We start from the raw sequence: 25247 nt of genomic DNA, 5'->3' as shown, positions 1-25247 counted from the left end.
GGGGTGGGGAGAGCGGGGAGAGAAGGAGTATAGGGATGAGAGCCTAAGGCCTAAAAGCCTTGTATGTAAATTTCGGACCACTTGCCTAGCTGCTGGCAGAAATTGCTGAGGTCGATCACGCCACAGTGGAAAGGAAAATTAACCGCTTCCTCCTAAGGTCTTGCTCGAGCTGTAAGGTTTTTAAATTGGCTAGGAGGCACCCTAAGGGGGTGCTCTTTGGAAATTTGGACTGGGGGTTTCCCATTTGTTTCCTCTTTACCGACACACAATGGACACAATGGAAATGGAAGTGGATCTCTGCCTGGCTTCAAAGCGTCCTTTGGAACCAGCAGAGACAGACTGGAGGCTCTTGAAGCCAAGGTGGAGAGTACCTTCAGGCAGACGTCTCCGTCCTGCAAGGGTCTCCGAAGCCACGTGGTGGCTTCCAAGCCACTTGGTGGCTCAAAATGGACCTCGGACCTGCGCAGGATTTTGGCCGAGGGTGGTAAAGAGGAGACAAGGGCACTTACCCCAGAGAGGCCGTGAGAGTGAGCGAAGTGGGTCTCAGGTCCTGGTCCGTCCGTGGCGTGGAACGAGGAGGAGGAGGCTCCCCGGACCCTGGGGGCCCTGAGGAGGGGTCTCCTCCCGAGTTTCGGCACCATCTGTCTTGTTTTTCTAAGACCAGCCGAGCGGGCGCAAAAGAACCAGCGGGTAGGCAAGTGTAACAGCAAAACTGCTGGTTTATTTTAGTAACCTAAGGTGTGCGGGAGAAGTCTGTCGGCCTCCGGGGAAGGAGGCCGGCAGAGTCCCCCCATGGGGCTCTCGGAGGGACTTCCCACAGTCCCGACATCCCGACAGGAGTGGGGCTGCAAGAAGGCCGCGTGGCTCAATGGCGGAGAGCGGCTTTTCTAGGAGTGGGAGGGCAATAGGTGGGGCATGGGCGTGTCAGGGGCGTTCCGCAGGTGCGACCAGGTAAATCTTGGTCTCTTCAGATTGACGTCACCTGGCGCATGCCCAGTTGGTCTGCACCCTCCCTGGGCGCCGGCTGCATTTTCGCGCACGCGGGAAGAGTTGGGGGTGGGGATGAAGAACCCGAAAGTGCACCATCTTGCCTCGGTTCGTCCAAACAGGAACCAATTAATTAAATGACACCAGGGGGGCCTTCTTTCCGTTCTCTTACTCATGAGTCTAATGTGGAACTTGGAAGTGGACACAGACCATGATGTTTACTCTGGGCTGGTGCTACCCTCTGAGCTGCTGTGAGATCAATGGTCATGTCACCTGTTGAATAGTGCCTGACCCACCTCTTCTTCCTTCGTTACAGGGATGAAGAGTCCTCTAGTCCAGCCAGCCATGGGGAGCGAATGCCATCTTTCTATCCAGCTGAAAACCTTGATAATGGACTAATTGACCAAAGAGTATTGAAACAGAGGTGGGGATACCAACTTTAAGACAATTTAAAGCCAAATAACATTCTTCTCTATTTCTTCTTGATAAAGTTTCATATGTTTAGCTATATTTCTAATTTGAAACTTTTTGTTTTCCTAGAAGGAAATATTTTTATACAGTGATAAAGATATTTGGTAAAAGATGAAGATTAAATTTTCTGGTCTTTGTACTGGAAAAGTGAAGTTTTAGAATGATTTGTAGTGTACATGTTTCAAGTGTACATTTTTAAGGAAAAAGAGGATTTCTCTGTGATAAACTCTTCAAGGTGATTGGCAGTAGTCACAAAGATGAAATTTATTCAGTGAATAATGTTCTATAGAGTATCCCTTGGTGGAGTTTGAGTTTTGAATTTTGTAGTTGTTGCTTTAACTTGACTCTCCCGATTGAGGGAGGTAAGCACTTGCTTTATATTCCAGTTGTTTTGGTAAACATCTCCTTCATGTTCCTACACTGGGTTTTACATAGTGTAATATTTCAATATATGGATTACAACAGAACAAAGGAAAACTGTAGACTTAGAGAACCACATGTAGGACTTGGTGCTGAGATGGTCATAGGTAAGATGTGATACGGAGGTCATGGCATCTCCTAGAATAGCGGTTCCCAACCTTTTCGACACCAGAGACTGATTTCATGGAAAACAGTTTTTCCAAGGACTGGGGTCGGGGGATGGTTTGGGGATGAGTCAAGCACATCCCATTTATTGCACACTTTATTTCTTTTTTTTTTTTGAGATGGAGTCTGGCTCTGTCTTACAGTGGCTGGATCTCAGCTCACTGCAAGCTCCGCCTTCCGGGTTTACACCATTCTCCTGCCTCAGCTTCCCCGAGTAGCTGGGACTACAGGCGCCTGCCACCTCGCCCGGCTAGTTTTTTGTATTTTTTAGTAGAGACGGGGTTTTACCGTGTTAGCCAGGATGGTCTCGATCTCCTGACCTCGTGATCCACCCGTCTCAGCCTCCCAAAGTGCTGGGATTACAGACTTCAGCCACCGCGCCCGGCCTGCGCACTTTATTTCTATTATTATATTCTAATATATAATGAAATAATCATACAACTCACCATAATGTAGAATCAGTGAGGGCCCTGAGCTTATTTTTCTGCAACTAGACAGTCCCATCTTGGGGTGATGGCAGACAGTGACAGATCATCAGGCATCAGATTCTCATAAGGAGTGCGCAACCTAGATCCTTCACATGCACAGTTCACAATAAGGTTTGCGCTCCTATGAGCATCTAATGCTGCCACTGATCTGACAGGAGGCGGAGCTCAGGTGGTAATGCCAGTGATGGGAAGTGGCTATAAATATAGATGAAGCTTTGCTCGCTTACCCGCTGCTCACCTCCTGCTGTGTGGCTTGGTTCCTAACAGGCCATGAACCAGTACCGGTATGTGGCCTGGGGGTTAAGAACCCCTGTCCTGGAGCATTTCACAGCCATCCCACCCAGGCAATCCGTGCATCTATAACTCATATTACCTATTGTCTCCAGCCACTAACAAGCAAATGCAAGGCCTTAAACGTAGTTCATTGAAAAGAGAGACTGTCAGCTTGCACAGAAAGAATAATCGGGCAATAGACAAGAAAGGATGTAGTCCTTCAGTTGTCACAACCCATTTACACTATCAGCCTATTTTGCCCGCGCAACAGTTCAGAAAGGTGGGCGTTATTCTCTGGTTTTTGTAAATGAGTACAACCGAGATTTAGAGCAGTCAAAGGATTTCTAGCTATTTTTTCCAAGTAGGCTGTTACTGCCTCAGCACAGGACCTAGCCACCCTCAGCATGAGAGTTCAGGGGACTGGGCAACAGCCTCTGACTCAGGCCTGCAAGGTCCCAGCAGCCCTATGAGCACAGAGAAGGGCAGCACCTTTTATGAGGAGCTCCTGCAAATGGGCTTTGGCTCTGGGCTGTCCTTTCTGCTCTTTCCCTCTCTTCAACCTTGGACCCTACCTCCAGCCCCACAGCCTCGGTGCCTCAAGATCTCCCAGTGTTAGGGCCCACTGACTCTTGTTTGGGGTGGTGACGAAGAAGGTGGAAGGGCATGTCCTACATGTGAAATTCATTGCCTTGGTCTTCCTGGATTGAACTACGATTCAGAAAGTGGAAATTCATTTGTAAAGTGGCTTCATTGCCGTCCTTCCCACTCATGGGTGCTTGCTGATTCCTAGAGCTTTCCCGTGATTGGCTCCAGGTGCACGGGGTAAGCCATGAGCTCTCAACTACCCCTTCCAACAGGAAGCTGCTAATTGTAGCCAGTCCACATGTCTGTAACTGTGGAAGTGTGAGTAGAGTTGGGGAGAACCGTGATTAGTCCCAGTGCTACCTACCCTAGTAGCACTATCTCTGTATCCTCATCTGCAAAATGGAAATAATAATGATACTTTCTCATGGTGCTGTTTTGAGCATTAAGAATAGATAATGCGGCCGGGCGCGGTGGCTCAAGCCTGTAATCCCAGCACTTTGGGAGGCCGAGACGGGCGGATCACGAGGTCAGGAGATCGAGACCATCCGGGCTAACACTGTGAAACCTCGTCTCTACTAAAAAATACAAAAAAAAAAAAAAAAAAAAAAAAAACTAGCCCGGCGAGGTGGCCAGCGCCTGTAGTCCCAGCTACTCGGGAGGCTGAGGCAGGAGAATGGCGTGAACCCGGGAGGCGGAGCTTGCAGTGAGCTGAGATCCACTGCACTCCAGCCTGGGCAACAGAGTGAGACTCCGTCTCAAAAAAAAGAGAAAAGAATAGATAATGCCTGCCAAGTTCCAAGCAGAGTGGAAGCACACAGAGGACACTCGGTGTACAACCATTTCTCCAGCCCTGCTCCTGGAGGTGTTCCTACTTTCCTTAGGGTGTCTTTTCTCTGCCTACTTAACACAGCAGATAAGGATGCAACCTTCTATACCTGTAGGTCTTCTCTTTTCTTTCGTTTTTTTTTTTTTTTTTGATGACATGGGGTCTCACTCTATCACCCAGGCTGGAGTGCAGTGATGCAATCAGGGCTCACTGCAGCCTTGACCTTCCAGGCTCCCGTAGTCCTCCCGCCTTAACCTTCGGAGTAGCTGGGACCACAGGTATGCACTACCAGGCCCAGCTACTTTTTTTAACGATGTGTAGAGATGAGATCTCAGCGTGTTGCCCAGGCTATCTTTCCTCCTTTCTAAGCCCTCTGACATTTGGTCCTCATCATGCTCCTGTGATACTGGCTGGGCAGGGTTATTCCAATTGTTTTCACATGGCTCCCTTAATGGCATTTCACATTCTTCATAACACCTGGCAAGGGGGAGGAGAAAAATAGGACTGGCTAAGAAATTGAGAGAAATAGAAGGGTTTGGAAACTAGAAGTGACACGCCCCTATCTTTATCTCTGGTCATAAAGTCTCTCCTAAGCCCTTTACTTATCTGTTTACCACCAGCTGCCCTTCTCTGCATACTGTACCTTGGGGTTAATGTTTCAAAAACTAAACTTATCTTTCCTGCCTTTGTATGTATTTGGCAGTAAGAAACAAAAATCCTCTCACAGTAAAGACAACGGGAGTTTCTTGTAAGCAAAGCATTTCCCAGCATCCAAGGGCAGAACAAGTAAGTTCCCGAGCATGAAGAAACAGGTGCTGGAAAGCCAGGCGGAGAAGTGGTCCCTTCCTTTCTCGCGGGTCATCTCTGTCTCCATTCTGCTTCCCTGTCTAGTCAGCCTCATTTCCTTGCTTCTCCTTACTAGGACAGATTTATCATACTACTTCTGGCTGTTCTGCTTCCCTCAAACTGCCTGGCATACGACTGCCTTGCCCTAGTACCAACTCCAAAGGAAATTCTCCCTATAAACAGCTCAGGTCCTCCCAGCCAAATGACTCTGTCTTTAATGACTCTGTCTTTCAGTGTTGCTTTGTTCATGGGCCCGGCTTGAATCAGGTGTCTCCTCCTGGGCAATCAGCTGTGTGGGAGGAGTGGCCCATAAAGGCAGGGTGAAGTACCTATTTTAAATATTTCCCCTATGGCCCTGCCGTTTATCCAGGGCTGTGGATTGAGAGGGGGCAGAAGATTCTCTCCCCTCCAATGTCCTATCTCAGATGGTGGCTCCACCATCCAACCCTGTGAGCCAGATGGTTGGAGCCACTCTTGGTCCCTTTCTCCTGCCCCTCTGCCTAGGGCACTATTCAGTCGACAGTTGTTGATTAAGGGCCTACTGTATGATTTTTGTGTCATGGTGTGTAGTTCCCTGCCTCTGCTCAACATCCTTCTACAGAAAGCCTGTGGTGACATTCCAGGCCAGGCACAGAGCCCTTCCTCTGTGTACAGTACCATCTACTTATCTCGTGCTTGACTTGTAAACTAGCTAATGAAATTGATCACTTTAAAGTTTGTATTCTCTCATTAGACTATGAATGCCTCAAGGACAATGACCATTTCTTGGCTATTGTAAACCCAGCATTTAGCTTGACTGCTTGCACATAGAGGCTCAATAGGAGCTTTAAAATGGAACTTAGGGCTGGGCATGGTGGCTCATGCCTATAATCCCAGCACTTTGGGAGGCTGAGGCGGGTGGATCACCTGAGGTCAGGAGTTTGAGAGCAGTCTGGCCAACATGGTAAAACCCCGTCTCTACTAAAAATACAAAAATTAGCCTGGCATGGTATCGTGCACCTGTAATCCCAGCTACTCAAGAGGCCGAGGCAATAGAATCACTTGAATCCATGAGGCAGAGGTTACAGTGAGCTGAGATCACGCCATTGCACTCCAGCCTAGGTGACATAGTGAGACTCTGTCCAAATAAAATAAAATAATAAAATAAAATAAAATAAAATTCAAATCTTGGGATGTGTGAGCCAATGAAAGACTGAATACACTTTCATAGGAAGGGATAAATATTTGAATAAACATCAATTTTTTTAGATATTTTAATACAATCCGTATGTTAATTTTTTTTTTTTTTTTTTCCTACAGAGCCAGACTCTAGGAGTCTATAAGCCATTCATCCATAACAGGCTAGAAATCTGAAGGTGTTTGGCCACAGGGCTTTCTTGAAGCCAGCCTTTTTCAAGAGGTAGAGAGGGATGGGGAATAAGTGCCAGCTTTTGGAGTCTCACATATTGGGTTCAAATCTTGACTCCTCCATTTGCTCACCAAATGGTTTCTGAACCATGTCTCCTGAACCTCAATATGTAGTCCTATGAGGTCCCAGTGATAGAACGTATCAAAGCACCTGGCAGCTGTTACCACACCTCACAAGCTGGCAGTTACCATTCTTGTGGGGTTTTTTTTTCCTGTTTTCCCTGAAGTGAACATATCCATTCCATCCAGATTGTTTGCTGACCAAAAAGAAAAAAGCCTGGAAATTCACCTGACTCTAGCTCTTGGAATGGCTCTAACAGTAGTGAAAATGAGGTGTGTGTTCCAGTGGGTGAATTGGGTGTCCAAGGAAACGCTAGAGTGCTGTGGCACATTGCAGTTTTCTCCAGTGACAGCAGATACTGTGCTCTTTGTAAAAATTTTTTTGATACAGAGTCTCACTCTGTCACCCAGGCTGGGGTGCAGTGGCGCTATCTCAGCTCATTGCAACCTCCACTTCCCAGGCTCAAACAATTCTCCCACCTCAGTCTCCTCACTGCAAGCGTGCACTGCCACACCCAGCTAATTTTTGTATTTTTTGTAGAGAGAGGGTTTCAACATGTAGCCCAGGCTAGTCCTGAAGATACTGTGCCCTTTACTGAATTGCATAAATGCCCTTTCTGGGAGAAGAGATTGATAGGTCCCATATTCATCATGTGCTGGTGATTTTTGGGGAAGAGCTTTTTTTTACAATGTTATTCTTTGTTTTTTTTTTTTTTTTGTCTATCCTATTTGAAACTGTTCACCTCTCTTTTATAACTAATAAGGCATGAAATCAGATAAACAGGTAGAGGCTTCCTAAATGTTACTTTCAAGACTGCTCACTTGAATTTTAAATATATATGTCCAGATGTTTTGCTTCTGTTTTTGGGTATAATTATAAATTAGTCATGGTTTCGTGCATATTTAAAAATTATTTTAATGACAAACTTTCTTTTTGTTCTCGATCTGGCCACTGCAATGAAATGGTGTAGAATAAGCTAATCCTTCCTGCCTTTGCTCAGTGATTAAGGCAAATATCAATGGATTTCAACACATCTGATGTATTGTTTGCAGGCTCTTCCACACGGGTAGTTCAGGCAAGAGGCCACACAGTTGTGTGTGCATCCAATACCAGTGTGCAATAAAGGGAAGCTGCAATGAAGTGTGCCAGCCTAGTTGTGGGTTCATTAATGCAGGTTCCAATTAGATGTGTGATTTGTCTACTCAATTCCTACTCCTCAATTCCTTGGTCCTCTATAGGCCAAGAGCTCTGGGTGAGGGAATGATGAGAGGAACCAGTCTTATTCATCTATCCAGTCCCTGACACAGGTGATCAACAAATGTTCATTGCATGAAGGTACAGATGTATTAAGCATTTTCTGTGGGCTCTTGTTAATTGAAATAATATGTGACCACAATAGATAATGCAAGAGCCTTGTAGAAAGACACGAGGGTGAGATGCAATATCTTGAGATCCATTGTCACCCATGGTGATTCAATTATAGAGCTAAAGGGAAGATGGTCTGGGAGAGCAGTAAGCATAGATATTAGACCAGGATGTCAATCCTGCTAATAGCCAGGGTTGGTAAGTCTGGAGATGAAGATAGGCAAGTATTTGAGTTTAGTTTTAAACCCTAGCTCTGTCATTTACCAGCTGAGTAACCTTGGACAAGTTATATAACCTTACTAGGTCTTACTTTTCTTATCTGTAAGATAAATAGAAGAATGAATTAATTTATGAAAAAAGCTTAGGAGCTCATTAGTTTTACCTATTGTTGTTCTTGTCTGGGCAGTCACTAAGACACAGGGTCCAAAGGGATTTAAAAAAAAGATTCTGCTCTCAATTCTAGTAAGTGATCCCAAAGCAGAAGCAGCTCTAGGAACGGCAGGTAGGCCAGCAGTGTCTGGAAGCCTTCCCAGGACTCAGGGCTCCAGGCAAGAGGAGGGTATGCTTCAGGCCTCCCAGAAGGCCTGGGACACCTGTTGGTTGTTGCTGTAGAAAACAAAACAGAAACAAGGTCTATGAACCAATATGTACCATGAGGTGAAGAGGGAAGTTTCAAGAATCTGATTAGCGAAGGCCAGTTACCACTGGGTGGGGGGGGGGGGGGGGGGAAAACACCCCAGGGGGGGGAAGCGGGGAGGGTGGGTGGGGGCGCTGGGGGGGGGGGGGGGGGGGGGGGGGGGATCAAAGACCACACAGGTGTTGAATCGACATGTTTAGATCTGAGTCCCAGGGCAGTGGAGCAAGGATCTGAGAGTGAAATGCAAGATCCCATCATTTTGGACCACTTGCATGTGTAGAACCTCATGCCTAAAGGTTCTGTGTTGTGGAAATATTACATGCTAACCCTGTTCCTTGATTAGAGATTCCCAGCATACAGTAATGTAGTAATGTAGGCTTTGAGAAGTCCTATAGTGAAACAAACAAATAAAAAAACCAACTTAACTTTGTTTAACCCGGGATTCTCTTTGTGTAACATCTATTAACATTACAACAAAACACCTTAGGAAATACTTATTTAAAGATTCCTTACCTAAATCAGGATTCATTCATTCATTCAATATGTAAATACTTACTGAGTGCTTACTATGTTGTAGGTACTGGGGATACAGTAGGGAAAAAAACTGATCAAGCCTCCCACTTTGCAGAGCTCACCTTCTAATGTGGGGAGAAAAATAAATAAATATAACATTAGATGATAAATGTGCTTAAATGCTATGAAGACCAGTGATGCAGAAAAGCAGGAGTGGGGACAGAGGGTGAGCAGTGTGTGTGTACGTGTATGTGTCAGTGTACAGGAGGGCTCTGTTTCAGATGGGTTCTCAGGGAAGTCCTTTCAGCTTTGACTAGATGATATTTGAGCAGGGACCCTAATGATGTGAGGAATATTGGCTTTGAGCTAGAACCAAACTTTCTCTCAGGGGAGGATATCTGCGGACCCAGCCAAACAGGAATTACAGAATCAGGGGAAATTGGGCTGACATGATTGATAAAGAACCCCGACTCCTGGTCATTTCTGTTAAATGTATTATTAAGTCTTTGTAGAGGTCCAAAATAATCTTGATTTCTAATCTTGTTTTTCTTTTGTTCAGTCCAAATTACTGACTATACCCCATGCGCTAGGTACTATGTAGACATGGAGTTGGGGGTGGACACTTTATTCCTTTCCTTGGGGAATTTAGAGTCTGGTAGGCAAGACAGATACGTAAGCGAGTACCTGCAACACAGAAAAATATGCCAAAAGAGAAATGCAGACGTAACACAGAGAGGGAGAAGTAAGACTTCCCGGGAAGTAAGCGTGGCGAAGACCCCTGGGGAAAGGCTTCACAAATACTGAAGGAGGATTTTGAAAGATGATTAGAAACTTATCTTAAAGAAAATGAAGCGGGAGAAGAAAAGGACATTTACAGTATGTGCAAGGTTACAAACACCTGAAATAGCATGGAGGATTCTGTTTGGATTCTTTTCGGAATGTGACAGAGACAGAGAAAATGGAGTTGCTGTAAATGGTGACATTCTCATAGAGAGGTAAGGAGGGGAGTTCTATGCCATGCTAAGCATCTCTTAACTTTGCACATTAGATTAGGGATGATTTATGAGCTATGACTCTAAAGGTCAACCAGGGTTCAGCTGAGTGTGATATGAACTCTATCCTGGGTCCCATAAAGCCACATGGGGTGCAACTGAAGCCTGGTGAGATGCTAAGAAAACAGCTTTTGGAGGGTTTATTTTTGGTGTGTTTGACCTTTTTGTAATTCTCCACAATCACAGCCTAGTTCTTAGATACCTTTTGTGTTTCCAGAGGATTCCACCTCAATCCCCAGATCTGCCTCTCTAGCCTGCCTCACTGGTTTTCGTATCTCAAATTTATGGGCTTAGTGACCTGGTACTTCTCTTCACTCACCACTTGACTCTTGGTGCTTTGCTAGTGAGTGGTTTCTTTGTCATGATGGGCTGTTTTAGCATAACAGAGAGCTCCTTTTTGAAAGGGGACAGTTTTACGTCTGAAAACACAAATTTAGGCTAGATGTGGTGGTTCACATTTCTAATTCCAACACTTTGGGAAGCCAGGGCAGGAGAATCACTTGAGGCCAGGAGTTTGAGACTAGCGTGGGCAACACAGCAAGACCTCATCTCTACAAAAACAAATTTTAAAAATTATCTGGGTGTGGTGGTGCTTGCTTGTAGTCCTAGCTACTCAGGAGGCTAAGGTGGGAGGCTCCCGCTGAGCCCAGGACTTTGAGGCTACAGTGAGTCATGATTGTGCCACGGCACTCCTGCCTGGATAACAGAGAGAGACTCTGTCTCTTAAAAAAGAAAAGAAAACACAAGTTTATAGAACTACAGACTGTCTTTATCAGTCATAGAATGTTATCTTTGATATTTTTTATCTTTTTCAAACATTGCTAAACCTTTCCAATATTTTTGTCACAAACTATTTCATTCAACAAGGACATAGGAAAATCAAGACAGATAAGGAGACTAGATGTAGTTGAGTGCTCATGGGGCCAGCGTTGGACCAGGCCAGGTTGGGGATTCAGATGAGGAGAACCACATGCGTGGCAGGAGTGTGGCAGTGAGTAAAACCCAATGGAGAAGAAGGCTTGAGATAAACCTAGTGAGGGCAACTGAGGGCATTCTAGGTAAGTGAAGCAACTGCGAACACATGCATAGTGCATTCTGGAGATTTAGTAAGGCTTGTGTCTGGACTGGAGCTGACACAGTGTATAGTAGATGATAATAAGAGTACAAAAACTCCTAATTAATAAATATGAAGAATTCAAATTTGGGATTTTAAGAAATTACAGACCATTGAATTTTATTTTTCTCATAGAATTTTAAAATCCTATCACCTGTTTTATTTGTAGAAGTAAAAAGAGAAAGAAAAATTCCTTTAAATGTAAGACAATGAAATTGGAAGCACCAATTTCAACAAAGCAAGAAACTGTGGCTCTATTAAAAAAAAAAAAAAAAAAAAGGAAGGAAGCAACAGTTTTAAACTCTTAAGCTTCCTCCAATTCAAAAAGAAATGCTGAAGCTTTCTGCTTTGAAAATTCAAGAGCTTACTTTTTCCCTAAGGCAATATTATCCACTTTCATGGGGATAAAATAACTGCCAAATACTGAGTAGCTCCAAAAGGGATTTAAATACAGAGAATGGACTCAGAGTTTTCTTTCCAAATGTGAATATTTACATCCAAATATGTCAACAAATCATAGTTATTTTCCTCTTCCTGGGGAGCCCCAGGAACCCAAAGAGATGATAATTAAGGAATGAGCCTGGCTCAGGTTACCCTCAGAAATAGGAAGCAGTAACTCTCCTTTCAGGGAGACCACATACTGAAGATGTTATTGGTCAAAGAGACTAACATAGTAAACTCTGACTGCATAGTAAACTCTCATGGTGTCTAATTGCTGGGGATAGAGGAATCCTGAATCACCCATGTCGCTCAGTACATATATGGGTTACATTGTCCGCAAACAGGAAGATTATCATGCCTATGACAACCGGAAAATGTGAAATCGTGCAGAAGGCAGATATCTAGTATAGTCAAGTGCTGAATGTGAACTTGCAGGTCTTCTATATACTTGATCTTTAAACTATGGGACTTATAAATTTGAAGTTATAGTTCCACGTTGGTTCCCAGTGATGTTTCAGTACCAGGAATAGTGTTTGAAGTTGGACATGATTATGGTGTCAAGCAAGACTGGCTTATTTTGCTTGGACCTTGGACCACGTCTTGGTTCCAAAAGTAGCCCTGGAAGCCATTGGCCAGTTCTACCTGGCCCCTCCACTGATTAAATCGTTGTTTATGTTAAATTGGATGATGGATCAGAAAGGAGAAGGGTTTATGGCTGTATAGGGGGATAAATTGTGAGGACCTGAAATTAGAAAAAATGAGCTACTTATTTTTTTAATCTCTTTTCCCCATGTTTTTCAGATTGGATCATTTCTGTTGATCTGTCTTCAAATTCAATGAGTACTTCCTCCTAGATCTCCATTGCTATTACTCCTATCTAGTACAGTTTTTAATTTCGAATTTTGTATTTTTTTCTTCTAAATTTCTATTTGCTTCTTTTAAACAATTTCTATTTCTCTGCTAAATTTTCCTGTCATTTCAGTCATTCTGGCATATATTTCTTTAATTCACTGAACATTGTTAGAATAGCTGCTTTAAAATCCTTGCCAACATCTGGTTCATCTTAGCATCACATTCTAATGATTGTCTTTACTCTTGAGGATGGATTACATTTTCTGGGGTTTTTTTTGTATATTACATAATTTTGGATTAAATATGAATGTTACAATGTGGAGTCTCTTGAATCTGTTGTGTTCGCCCAAACAATGTTGACATTTTGTTCTAGAAAACCTCAAAATTGGTTGGACTCACGTGGAAAACTCAGTCTCCTGGGTGTTGGTTAAAATCTGTTGAGTTCTTTTATCTTTAGTCCAGTTATGCATGTGTGTAGTTCAGGATCATCCAGAGATTTGAACAGTTTATATACAGATTGTGGAGTTTTCCCTCATTAGTTCATTCTTTTCTGGGATTTTCCTCTTCTTTTCCACATATGCAGTTGCCTGAAATTCTGCCCCCAAGTCTTTGAGTCCAGAAATACTACAGGGTTTTCTATTCGAGTTTTGGCAGCACAGGGTGAGGCCTGCCTCCAGGCCAAAAGCCATGAAAAGGGAACCTGGTCAAAGGTCCAGTGTCTTCCTCTTGTTCTAAGTGTAGGCTTCTTTTCAAAACCTGCATTCTGTTTTTCACCTTTCAGTGTTTTCAGTTAGTTTTTTAAAAATGTGTTTAATGTTTATGGTTAATGTTTGTGAGGTAGCTGGTCCAGTGGGAGCTCATTAAGGCATTCCAGCAGAACTCTGCTGGGAGACTGTCGAAGCAGTCCACAGTTGAGTGGCGAATACTTGGATTAGTGTAGTAGCATGAACCATGGATATAAGTAAATAAATACAGAGATAAAATGTAGGGAAAATTTCGTGACACTTTGGAGTGAAAAATGAAGGTAAAAGAGACATCACGATGTTAAACCTGAGTTGCTAAGAGAAACGGGTACAGTAAAATAAACAAGGAAATTGCAATTCTGTGTTAGTCCATACATACCATAGACTTGGTGACCTAAACACAGACGTTTATTTTCTGGTGGTTCTAGAGGCTGTAAGCCTGAGATCAAGGCACTGACCTCTTCCGTTTCTGTTGAGGACCCTCTTTTTCACTTGCAGATGGCTACATTTTCTCTCTGACCTCACATGGCATACAGATCTTTTAAGAAGACTAATCCTGTCATCTCAGGGTCCACCCTTGTGATTTCATTTAACTAAATTACTTCCATAAAAGTCTATCTCCAAGTACAGTCACATTGGAGGTTAGGGCTTCAACATACAGAATTTGAAAGGAACACAGTTCAGTTCCTAGAACATGAAAGCCTAGTTTTTGGTTTTTTGTTTGTTTGGTTTTTTTTAAGATTATTAATTATTTTTGGATTTGTTGAGTATAAGATAAACAATGTACAAGTTGTTGGAGATCGAAAATGGAGCATGGAGAACAGATTATTGATGATAGATTTATAATTTATCAACATAGAGCTCAGAGCTGAGGTCATGGGGCTGGGTGAGTTCTCTGAGGAAGAAAGCAGAGAGCAATACAGAGGATTAAGGGGGCAGGAACCCAGCCATATGCAAATTCTCACAGAAAGTAAAGGAAGTATAAATCAGCAAATAAACAAGGTGTCAGAGAGATCGGAAGAAAGGCAGGAAAATGAAACAGTGTCAAGGAAGATAAGGAAGAAAAGGGGTGTGAGGAAGTGGTCAGTAGCACTAAAAATGCAGTTAGGTCAGTAGCACTAAATGCAGTCTTATAAAAGGCTGTGGTCAAAAGGCCCTGCATTTGCCAATTAGGAAATCATTATTGACTTTTGAGGAAGCAGTCCAGGTGAGGTGATTGGGAAGAGAGTCAGGTAAGAGAGGTTAAGGAAAAGCAGAATGAAAGTGATTTGAAAGACATGCCTAGAGCATAAATGGGGAGCCAAATCTACAGGGTAATGAATGCAATCACAGACCAGTGAAGTGTCCATATCCTTGCCCAGACCAAATCAAATTCAGCCCTGCTTAGATAGCTACTTCTTTCAGATGTCTGGTTTATTCTTTCAACAAAAAATCGCTGTATTATCAACTCTGCTAAGCAATGTTATATACACTGGAGATTAAACAAACAGTCCCCGCCCTCATGTAACATCTGTGTTTCTTCTGCTTCCTACCAACTGCTGTTCTGTGCATTCAGATTTTTCTTTAGAGAGCTGGTGCTCACCTGAGCCCATTCTTAACAGAGCCGTCTTTCCTACCCTGTGTGAGCCTCATCAGAGTATACCATATGCTCTTTGGAAGTAGGGTAAGAATTGGATATTTTTTCACTCTTACTAAAGTTAGAAAATGTTGGAGGGTCAATTAGCTTTTTCATGAAAACACCATCTAATCATTTTTTAAATAAGCACCGAATACAATAATGATATGGCCAATTATCAAATGTGTTGTCTTAACTTTATTGTAAGTTTTATTTTATTACAAATATAAGCTCTACGCATAAGCTGAGAGTTTAGTAAGCAGTGAACTCTGAATCAGTTAGCCAGGGGCCAATTGCAGGCATTAACATGTTTTAAAAGCTTCCTGGTTGATTTTACCGTGCACCCAGGATTGAGATACCTTGGGCTAGATATCTGTTGTTTTGTGGTGCTGATTTTGTCAAAAAGCCTGGTTCTGAGGTGGGAACAGTAATATAACCGGCCTTTGCGTTGAACTGCTGTCTGCTCCCTGCCCTTACTTTTGGCTGACTTATTTTGGTGTTCTGCCCAACTCTAGCTTAATAAAAATATTATGAATAATCTTAACCCCACAGTAAAGCTTTTTTTAATCCAGTGCAAATATAATTTTACAGATGAGAAATGATTTTGCCTGCAGTTATCTACTTGCAAATTAGAATGTATTTTTAATTTCTGATGAATCACTTTTCGTGTGTAATACTCATTTTGACTGGCATTAGGTGGCATGGGTTGGTTTTTAGTCAATTCCAGAATATCTTCTTACATTGTTTTAATGTAAAGAAAATGAAAAGTTGATGCTTCTGATCTTTCCTAATACATTACTCTATTTAGAGCAAGATGGAGTATCTGTCTTCTTGGATCCTTTATGCTTCTAGCTACATTCTGGATGTTTGAGAAAAATAATACCATGCAGTATAGTCTCCGCCCTGATACTGGAATAAAAAGGGGGGAAAGTTTGTAGAATAAAAAGACAGCGTAACGAGCTTTATTTTATAACACTGGAACATTGAACTTATCTGATGAGGTGGTACTAAGTAATATAACAACTTCAAAACCTGGACCTGGCAGGCAGCTAATTTAGCTACTTGAAAATTACTGGGAAAAAAGAGATAGATGTTAAGATTACTGAAACCAGCTTAACACCTGCCAAGTTACATCACTTTTAAAAAATGCTAGGAAGGGCTGGGCACGGGGGCTCACACCTGTAATCCCAACGCTTTGGGAGGCCGAGGTGGGCGGATCACGAGGTCAGGAGACTGAGACCATCCTGGCCAACACGGTGAAACCCCGTCTCTACTAAAAACTTCAAAAAATTAGCCCGGCTTGGTGGTGGGTGTCTGTAGTCCCAGCTACTCAGGAGGCTGAGGCAGGAGAATCGCTTGAACCCGGGAGGCGGAGGTTGCAGTGAGCTGAGATCGCACCACTGCACTCCAGCCTGGGCGACAGAGCAAGACTCAGTCTCAAAAAAAAAAAAAAAAAAAAAAAAAACACACAAAAATCCCAGGAACACACAAAAGACATCCAACAAAACTGGCCATTACTTTATATTCCTTGGTCTCAGTAAATACAAGAGGGGTAATTTGGCCATGGGAGAAAGAAATAAAGTAATAGAATATGGAAGAAAATGAGGAGTGTGAAAGAGTAATTGGTGTTTAGTAGACCCCCAATAAATGCTGGTTGAATGAATGAACAAAATGAAAGAGTAACATACTGGAAAACAGATTGGGCTACAGCAGAGACTCAAATCTGGAAATTTCCTGTTGTGGTATTTAGTTAAGTATTAAGTTATTGGTGTGCTTATCTTAGCCAGGACATAATTTCACCACTGATATAGTAGGGACCGCCAAAGGGGGAAGAAAGGAAAGGGAGCTTATCATAAAAAGGGATGTGAGAGTGCTTTCTCCTGTGTGCTTGATTCTCCATATCGCATTATAGCTCGTGCATTCTTTTTTTTTTTTTTGAGACGGAGTCTCGCTCTGCCGCCCAGGCTGGAGTGCAGTGGCCGGATCTCAGCTCACTGCAAGCTCCGCCTCCCGGGTTCACGCCATTCTCCTGCCTCAGCCTCCCGAGTAGCTGGGACTACAGGCGCCCGCCTCGTCGCCCGGCTAGTTTTTTTTGTATTTTTTAGTAGAGACGGGGTTTCACCGTATTAGCCAGGATGGTCTCCATCTCCTGACCTCGTGATCCACCGGTCTCGGCCTCCCAAAGTGCTGGGATTACAGGCTTGAGCCACCGCGCCCGGCCGCTCGTGCATTCTTATAAAGGATGACGGAAAATGCTAAAAGAACCCTAGCCTTTCAAAATTCATCTGAATTTTGGGTTCCATGGTTATCTGAAAATTAACCTACTTAGGCCAACTTAGGAAATCTTCCTGTTGTCTTCTACTTGGCTTGCCTCTGTTTCTTAACTTCCACCACAATCAATCCTATTTATAAATGGATTAAGAGCTACGTAGTGCCTTTGATTCAATGTTAGCTGGACACTTTATTAATATTACAGAGTCTTCATTTTGCACACTCAGTGGTCAGTCACTAACTTTAAGGCTTGAATGTTGTCTGATAATTTTATAAACAGCCTTATTGATGTTTCATTTACATAGCATAAAGTTCACCCATTTAAAGTGAGCAAGAGGCTGTCTGTGTTGGCTCATGCCTGTAATCCCGCCACTTTGGGAAGCTACAGCAAGAGGATTGGTTGAGCTTAGAGTTCGAGATGAAACTGGGCAACAAAATAAGACCCCACCTCCACCAAAAATTAAAAAAAATTAACTGGGCATGGTGGAACGTGCCTGTACTCCCAGCTATTCGGGAGGCTGAAGTGGGAAGATTGCTCGAGACCAGGAGGTCAAGGCTGCAGTGAGCTATGATTGCACCCCTGCACACCAGCCTGGATGGCAGAGCAAGACTCTGTCTAAAAAAAAAAAAAAATTGGCTGGACACAGTGGCTTACGCCTGTATCCCAGCACTTTGGGAGGCCAAGGTGGGCAGGTCAGGAGATTGAGACCATCCTGGCCAACATGGTGAAACCCCATCTCTACTAAAATACAAAAAATTAGCCGGTGTGGTGGCACACGCCTGTAGTCCCAGCTACTCAGGAGGCTGAGGCAGGGAAATCGCTTGAACCCGGGAGGCGGAGGTTGCAGTGAGCTAAGATTGTGCCACAGCACTCCAGCCTGGCAACAGAGTGAGACTCTGTCTCAAAAAAAATTACAGTAAAAGATAAAGTGAATAGCTCAGTTAATTTTAGCAGCTTTATATGCTTGTACAACAAATAATCACTACCCATTTTATCCACCTTCAGCCTCAGGCAACTCCTGATCTGCCTTCTGTAGTTATAGTTTTTTCTTCTTTTTTCTTTTTTTTTGAGACCAAGTCTCGCTCTGTCGCCCAAGCTGGAGTGCAGTGGCGTGATCTCGGCTCACTGCAACCTCCACCTCCTGGGTTCAAGCGATTCTCCTGTCTCACCCTCCTGAGTAGCTGGGATTACAGGCACGCCACCAAACCGGCTGATTTTTTTTATTTGTAGTAGAGAAGGGGTTTCACCGTGTTAGCCAGGATGGTCTCGATCTACTGACCTCATAATCTGCCTGCCTCGACCTCCCAAAATGCTGGGATTACAGGTGTGAGCCACCACGCCCGGCTGTAGTTATCGTTTTCTGCAGCCCTTCATAGAAATTTCATCTGGATGGAACTGGAATATCTGTTATTTATATTTAATTTAGAAACTAAGTTCACCTTATCAGAATAGGCAAAGACCAACTAAATTAGGTGGATCTTGTATTTCGTTATAAATAGCAGCAGAATAAATTAATTAGAAGAATTTTCTTAACAGGTGCTAAGACTTTATGGTAGGCCTCATTTGCTTTGCTGAATTGCAACGTATTTTCTTTTTGTTAAGTATATTGTCTAGTTTTGAGCTATGCATTACATTTTCTCTTTAAGAAAAATGAATTAGCTCTTCCGGGGACGTTGTCATCAGGCACTCAGAATGGTCCAGCGTTTGACATACCGACGTAGGCTTTCCTACAATACAGCCTCTAACAAAACTAGGCTGTCCCGAACCCCTGGTAATAGAATTGTTTACCTTTATACCAAGAAGGTTGGGAAAGCACCAAAATCTGCATGTGGTGTGTGCCCAGGCAGACTTCGAGGGGTTCGTGCTGTAAGACCTAAAGTTCTTATGAGATTGTCCAAAACAAAGAAACATGTCAGCAGGGCCTATGGTGGTTCCATGTGTGCTAAATGTGTTCGTGACAGGATCAAGTGTGCTTTCCTTATCGAGGAGCAGAAAATCGTTGTGAAAGTGTTGAAGGCACAAGCACAGAGTCAGAAAGCTAAATTAAAAAATGAAACTTTTTTGAGTAATAAAAATGAAAAGACTTGCTGTAAAAAAAAAAAAAAAAGAAAAAAAGAAAAATGAATTAGTATGCATTTCAGCTTCAGGCTTTATTCTAAAGTCTATATTATTATGACTTTTTCTAAAGAATAAATATGTGTTGTGTGAATGGACAAAGACACTTAATGAGCCTTCAAACATTTGTGGATGGATGAATGGATGGAAGATAGCTTGATGACCTCCATATATTTGGGTCTCGGGAAAGTTGTTTATTTCGTAAGTTCTCAGGATGTAGCAAATTAATAAATTGCATATATATGGAATAGAATTTCATTCTTTGTGTGTTTTTATTTCACAGAAGAAATGTGAAACATATTCTAGCTAGAAGCAAAGCATTACAATGGACGAAGTCCTATGTTTTACCGGAGTTTCCCTATGATGTCAAATGCATATTAGCAGAGGGGAAGTGCCCGGATCACAGCATGAGGATAAGGATCATTGAGTTTCTCCAGGCCGACATGACTAAGTATCTGGAAGGCTCACTGTGAGTGACAACAGGACAGGCTTGCTGCTTTGGGAAAGGGTCTGTTTTGGAATAGAGTAGAATTCACATGGAATCAACTCTCTTTAGATTGTGGATGACATATTGGTAATAGGTCCCAAATTGCCCAATATTTAAATCTCTTTTTGTTATGTAGAAAAATGTGAAGAAAAGTGAGTGTAATTTAGACTCATCTTAAAGGAAGGAATGTGGACTGCTTGAAGTGAAACATATCCTCCTTGTTTTGGTGAACAGGTACCCCAGCACCCAGCAGTACAATGACGTAGTTAATGCCCTGCTGCAGGCCCACCCTTTCCTGGATGAGGACGGCTGTGGCTTTGTAAGTGACCACCTGGCACCATTCTGTTAATTTCAGACTGTCTTAAAATAATAGCCTTGTGTTGCCCAGTAATTTTATGCTTCATCCATCTTTTCTTGATGTCTCTCTCTCTCTCTCCAATTCTATATATCTAGGTCTATCTGTTTCTGTTTTTCTCTTTTTTTTGTCTCTTTGGTCTCTCTCTGACTTTGTTTCTGTCTTTCACTTTCTGTTAGTCCATGCTTCTTTCTTGACTTCACGCTCTCTCTCGCTCTCTTTGTCTGTCTCCTTGTCTTCCCTTTTTCATAACTTCTTGGTCTCTCTCTGCCCTGTGTTTCTTTGTCTTCTTTGTCTCTCTCCATCATCATATTGCTGCCCTCTCAAAACTGGAAGCTCAGTGTAACAGAGTTGGTCAAGAGTTGCCTAGGGCTGAGGGTGGCCAAAATGGACAGTGATTATGGTTGCACAAGCATATAAAGTTGCTAAAATTAACCGAGCTGTTCACTTTAGAGTCTTAAGGGTTTTAAGGGTTAGGAAGGGTCTTTAGGAGATGTGACACATAGAAAGAGAAAGACATGGCTGCACCTGCTTCAGAGCTGTCATCAGGTGTTTCTTGCCTTCTCAGACCCAGTGGAGCTGTTGTTTGGCTTTTGAGGTCCAGGCCTCCAACCTTACCTGGCCCTGTCACATCTCTTCTGTCCTGATAAAAACACACCCCCAGGATACTTTGGGGCAGCAGTTCTTTGTTTTGTTTTTTTTGTTTTATTTTGTTTTGTTTTTTGAGACAGAATCTCGCTCTCTCACCCAGGCTGGAGTACAGTGGCGCGATCTCAGCTCACTGCAACCTCTGCCTCCCGGGTTCAAGCAATTCTCTGGGGCAGGAGTTCTAACCTCTGGTTGCACATTAGGATTCCTAGAGATTCAGGTTGAATTAATCTGAGGATGGGACACTGTCATTAACATTTTTTAAATTTCCCAAAATTATTCTAATATACAACCAGGGCTGAGAACCACTGCCGCTGACATTTCAGCACAAACTTTGCTGTTTGAACCTGCCTATCTCCTGGATTTCAAAGACCAGTGTCTTCATTGCACAACAATGTGAATATAATTAACACTATTGAACTGTACCTAAGAATCGTTAATACAAAATTAATTTTTGACGCTGTAACTATATGAGTTAAGGAACAATTACGAAGAGCTATAGCTATGTATAGGTAGCTATGTAAAGCTAGACTGTTATTTCCTGTATCTATATGTCATGTGCATACACGTTGGTAGTCATATCTAAAGAAGACAGATGTCTTTTTGTACTTTACTGTCTCAGATGTTTGTGAAAAGATATTTTTTTGCTGTGCTTTCTTAAGGACATGGAATTTCAGCAATTAATTCCAAGAACAACAAAGGATAAATGCCAATATCTATGAATATAAGGACATTTTAAGGCTGTTTCGTCCCTCCCTCCCCTCCTCCCATCCTCCTTCCTTCCTTCCTTCCTTCCTTCCTTCCTTCCTTCCTTCCTTCCTCACTTCTTCCCTTCCTTGCCTCCCTCCCACTTTCTTCCTTCCTTCCTTTCCTTCCTTCCTTATTTGTATTTACCCCTCCCTCCCTCCCTTCCTTCTTTCTTTCCTTCCTTCCTTCCTTCTTTTTTTGTATTTTTAAGAAAAGGTTCATTATATATGGAGAGAATCACAGAATTTTCTCAATGGGAGAGGCCATTAAAGGTTTTTTTCACCACTCAGACTGAGGAAAGATGTTGTATACCATGTCTGGAAAAATAGTAATTATTGAAGCCAAGATTAGAATTCAGGTATTCTTGCTTCTAGGATGACATCCTTTCCAAAATATGCCACTGCATATAAAGTACACTATAGAAGAAATTGAATTTCCTCTAAAAAACAAAACAAAACGAAACAAAAAAAACAAGGCAACGACAACAACAATACTAAACAAACCTGGCGCCCCAACATTGACAATCATGTCAATATGGCTGACAAAACTGAGTCTCAGAATTTCTTCCACACTGGAGATACATCTACCAACATAATATCTAATCAGTGTTACTGTACATAGAACTTGTGTGTTTTTTTTTTGTTTGTTTTGTTTTTTTTTTTTTGAGATGGGGTTTCGCTCTGTCTCCCAGGCTGGAATGCAGTGGCGCGATCTCGGCTCACTGCAAGCTCTGCCTCCTGGGTTCATGACATTCTCCTGCCTCAACCTCCCGAGTAGTTGGGACTACAGGTGCCTGCCACCACGCCCGGCTAATTTTTTGTATTTTTTAGTAGAGACGGAGTTTCACCGCGTTAGCCAGGATAGAACTTGTGTGTGTGTGTGTTTTAATTTACATTTATTGTTTGAATAAATTACATATTTATATAGTTCAAAATTCAAAAACTACAAAAGGGTATAAATAGAAAAGTTTCCCACCTGCGCTTGCTTCTCCAGCCGCCTAATTTTCCTCCCCAGAAGTAATCAATGTTATTAGAGTCCTTCTAGAGAATCTTTGCATATACATAAGCAAATCCATATTGATCTAATACCTTTTGACCTTTAGTTTCATGGTTATCAAAGTGAGACACATACAAACTAACAAATACTGCTTTCTTTGCTCTTGCGCGCATTTTATCCACATCTGTTCCCAGTGGCGTTCACGAACGACTGGTTAACTGATAAAGAGACATGAACAAAATTGCTTAGCCAATTAGGGCTCAAATTTGCATCTGGTGCCTGGATGGATGTTTACCCAAATTCTCCCTGCAAATGTGTATGAGGTTGTGTTTCTAATGTTACAGGGGAAAATGTACAAAATTTCAGAGAACATTAATGGGAGGCAGGGGTGGAGAAAGAAAAAGAGTGCACAAACTTGGTTATTTTTAGGGCTAAGTTTATTTTTAACTCTTTTTTTTTTTTTTAGACGGAGTCTTGCTCTGTCGCCCAGGCTGGAGTGCAGTGGCTGGATCTCAGCTCACTGCAAGCTCCGCCTCCCGGGTTCACACCATTCTCCTGCCTCAGCCTCCCGAGTAGCTGGGACCACAGGCGCCGGCCACCTCGCCCGGCTACTTTTTTGTATTTTTAGTAGAGACAGGGTTTCACCGTGTTAGTCAGGATGGTCTCGATCTCCTGACCTCGTGATCCGCCTGTCTCGGCCTCCCAAAGTGCTGGGATTACAGGCTTGAGCCACCGCACCCGGCCTATTTTTAACTCTTTATTTTGAAAAATTTTTGTCTGGGTGTGGTGGCTCACACCTATAATCCCAGCACTTTGGGAGGCTAAGGTGGGCAGATCACCTGAGGTCAGGAGTTCAAGACCAGCCTGGCCAACATGGTGAAACCCTGTCTCTACTAAAAACACAAAAATTAGCTGGGCATGGCGGCAGGTGCCTGTATTCCCAGCTACACAGGATGCTGAGGCAAGAGAATCACTTCAACCCAGGAGGCGGAGATTACAGTGAGCCGAGATCGTGTCATCGCACTCTAGCCTGTGGCACAAGAGCAAGACTTCATCTCCAAAAAAAAAAAAAAAAAAGAATAAGGACAATCTCTTATATAACCACAATACCATTTTTATACCCAAGAAAATTAGCAATAATTGCATAATATATACTATCCATATTCACATTTCTCCAATTTTTCAAAAATGTTTTAAAAATAATTTTTTGCCATAATATCTAATTGAGTATTATGCATTGCATTGGTTATTATGTCTCTTTAATTTCTTTTTGCCTAGACAGTCTCTCCAAACCCTTTTTTATTTTTCCGCATATTTGCTTTGTGGACAAGTCTAGTCCAGTTGCCATGTGAGGTGGTCCACATTCTGCGTTTGCATGTGCAAAGGTCTGCTGGTGATGCTGTGGACTGTAAGGTGGTCCACAGTCTGCGTTTGCATGTGCAAAGGTCTGCTGGTGATGCTGTGGACTGCTTCATATGTCACAACAGGAGGTCTGCAATTTCAGGGTCATTTTTTATTTCAGAGTGTTTGACGGAGAGCTGTCTTCATGTAGAACTTTCTACACCCTCTCTAGCTGGAAACGTGGAGGAGAGGGATGATTATTCTGTAACACAAATATTTCCTACTGAGTCTGCCTACCTGAGGCATCTGTGTAAGTAACTCACGGTGTCAGGCGTATAGCAGATTCTCAGTAAATACTCGTTGATTGAATACTCATGTGGAAGATTGTATTTGATTTGTCCTTTATCTGTTCCTATCAGACAGTTAATAAAGAGAGACAGGAGAGCCTAGAAAGAAGAAATTGGCAATTTAAAAATGTCCTAGTCGTTGATTGCTGTAATACCTCCCACCAGGTTCAGCATGTTTAGAAACCCTTCAGAGCTGTGGGAAACAGGTGGGAAAAAAATGTACTGTACTTGCACTAGTTCATATTTCATGGCTAAGAAAAATACAAGCCGTTCTTTTTGTCTGTTCTGTTGTAAAACAGCAATGGTAAAGTCCAAGCTCACAAGCACCCCTGTGGGAGGTGATAAGGCATCTCTGACTCATGCATACGGGGAGCTTAATCAGTGCTGCAGCCATACTCCAGCCCTCAACCACTGCCTTTCTTACTAGGGCTGTTGAAGGACTTTACAAATAGCGCTTGAGTTTGCAGATATATTCAATGAGTAGCTACTCACTTGAGTCTCCCAAAAAGCCAGTACAGTTAATAGGACAGATCTTATTTTTCTGTTTTATAGTTCAAGAAACTGAAATTAAGAGGGGTTACTTGGCTAATATGTATTCAGGCTAGCTACTTGGACCTACAGTCTTCCCAATTTAGGCTATGGTGCATTCAGGGATTACTCTTATTGGGACTTACAAACCATATAACCAGGAATAGCAAAATCTAAGTGCCAAACATTTGGCTAATGTTATTTTGGTGGCATTCCCATTGACCTGTGAGGAAATAGAGCTGAGAAAACATGCCCAGGCCGGGCGCGGTGGCTCAAGCCTGTAATCCCAGCACTTTGGGAGGCCGAGATGGGCGGATCACGAGGTCAGGAGATGGCGACCATCCTGGCTAACACGTTGAAACCCCGTCTCTACTAAAAAAAGTACAAAAAACTAGTCAGGCGAGGTGGCGGGAGCCTGTAGTCGCAGCTACTCCAGAGGCTGAGGCAGGAGAATGGCGTAAGCCCAGGAGGTGGAGCTTGCAGTGAGCTGATATCCGGCCACTGCACTCCAGCCTGGGCAACAGAGCCAGACTCCCTCTCAAAAAAAAAA

The 25247-nt window shown here is 42.9% G+C and overlaps 1 protein-coding gene and 1 pseudogene across 7 annotated transcripts in view; both read left to right on the top strand.

Annotated features, from left to right (window-relative positions):
• SAMD3 (sterile alpha motif domain containing 3) overlaps positions 1-25247 on the top strand; it is a 67169-nt gene that overhangs the window by 7500 nt on the left and 34422 nt on the right. For 4 of the 6 annotated variants that reach the window (XM_023230583.2, XM_023230582.1, XM_023230580.1 and 1 more), the window contains exons 4-6: positions 1304-1411; positions 19532-19717; positions 19970-20054. In XM_023230583.2, coding sequence (XP_023086351.1) covers positions 1304-1411; positions 19532-19717; positions 19970-20054 — 379 coding nt within the window. The remainder of the gene's footprint in view (positions 1-1303; positions 1412-19531; positions 19718-19969; positions 20055-25247) is intronic. The other 2 variants (XM_023230581.2, XM_023230584.1) reach the window with 2 other exon arrangements.
• Positions 18770-19272, top strand: LOC111554888 (annotated as a pseudogene). Its single transcript, XR_002735360.2, has one exon. The product of XR_002735360.2 is annotated as a 60S ribosomal protein L34 pseudogene (transcript).

Source organism: Piliocolobus tephrosceles, chromosome 5 (genome assembly GCF_002776525.5).
Source record: "Piliocolobus tephrosceles isolate RC106 chromosome 5, ASM277652v3, whole genome shotgun sequence".
NCBI lineage: Eukaryota > Metazoa > Chordata > Mammalia > Primates > Cercopithecidae > Piliocolobus > Piliocolobus tephrosceles.
Note: the sequence above shows the minus strand (reverse complement) of the source record. Positions and strands in the feature narration are given on the sequence as shown.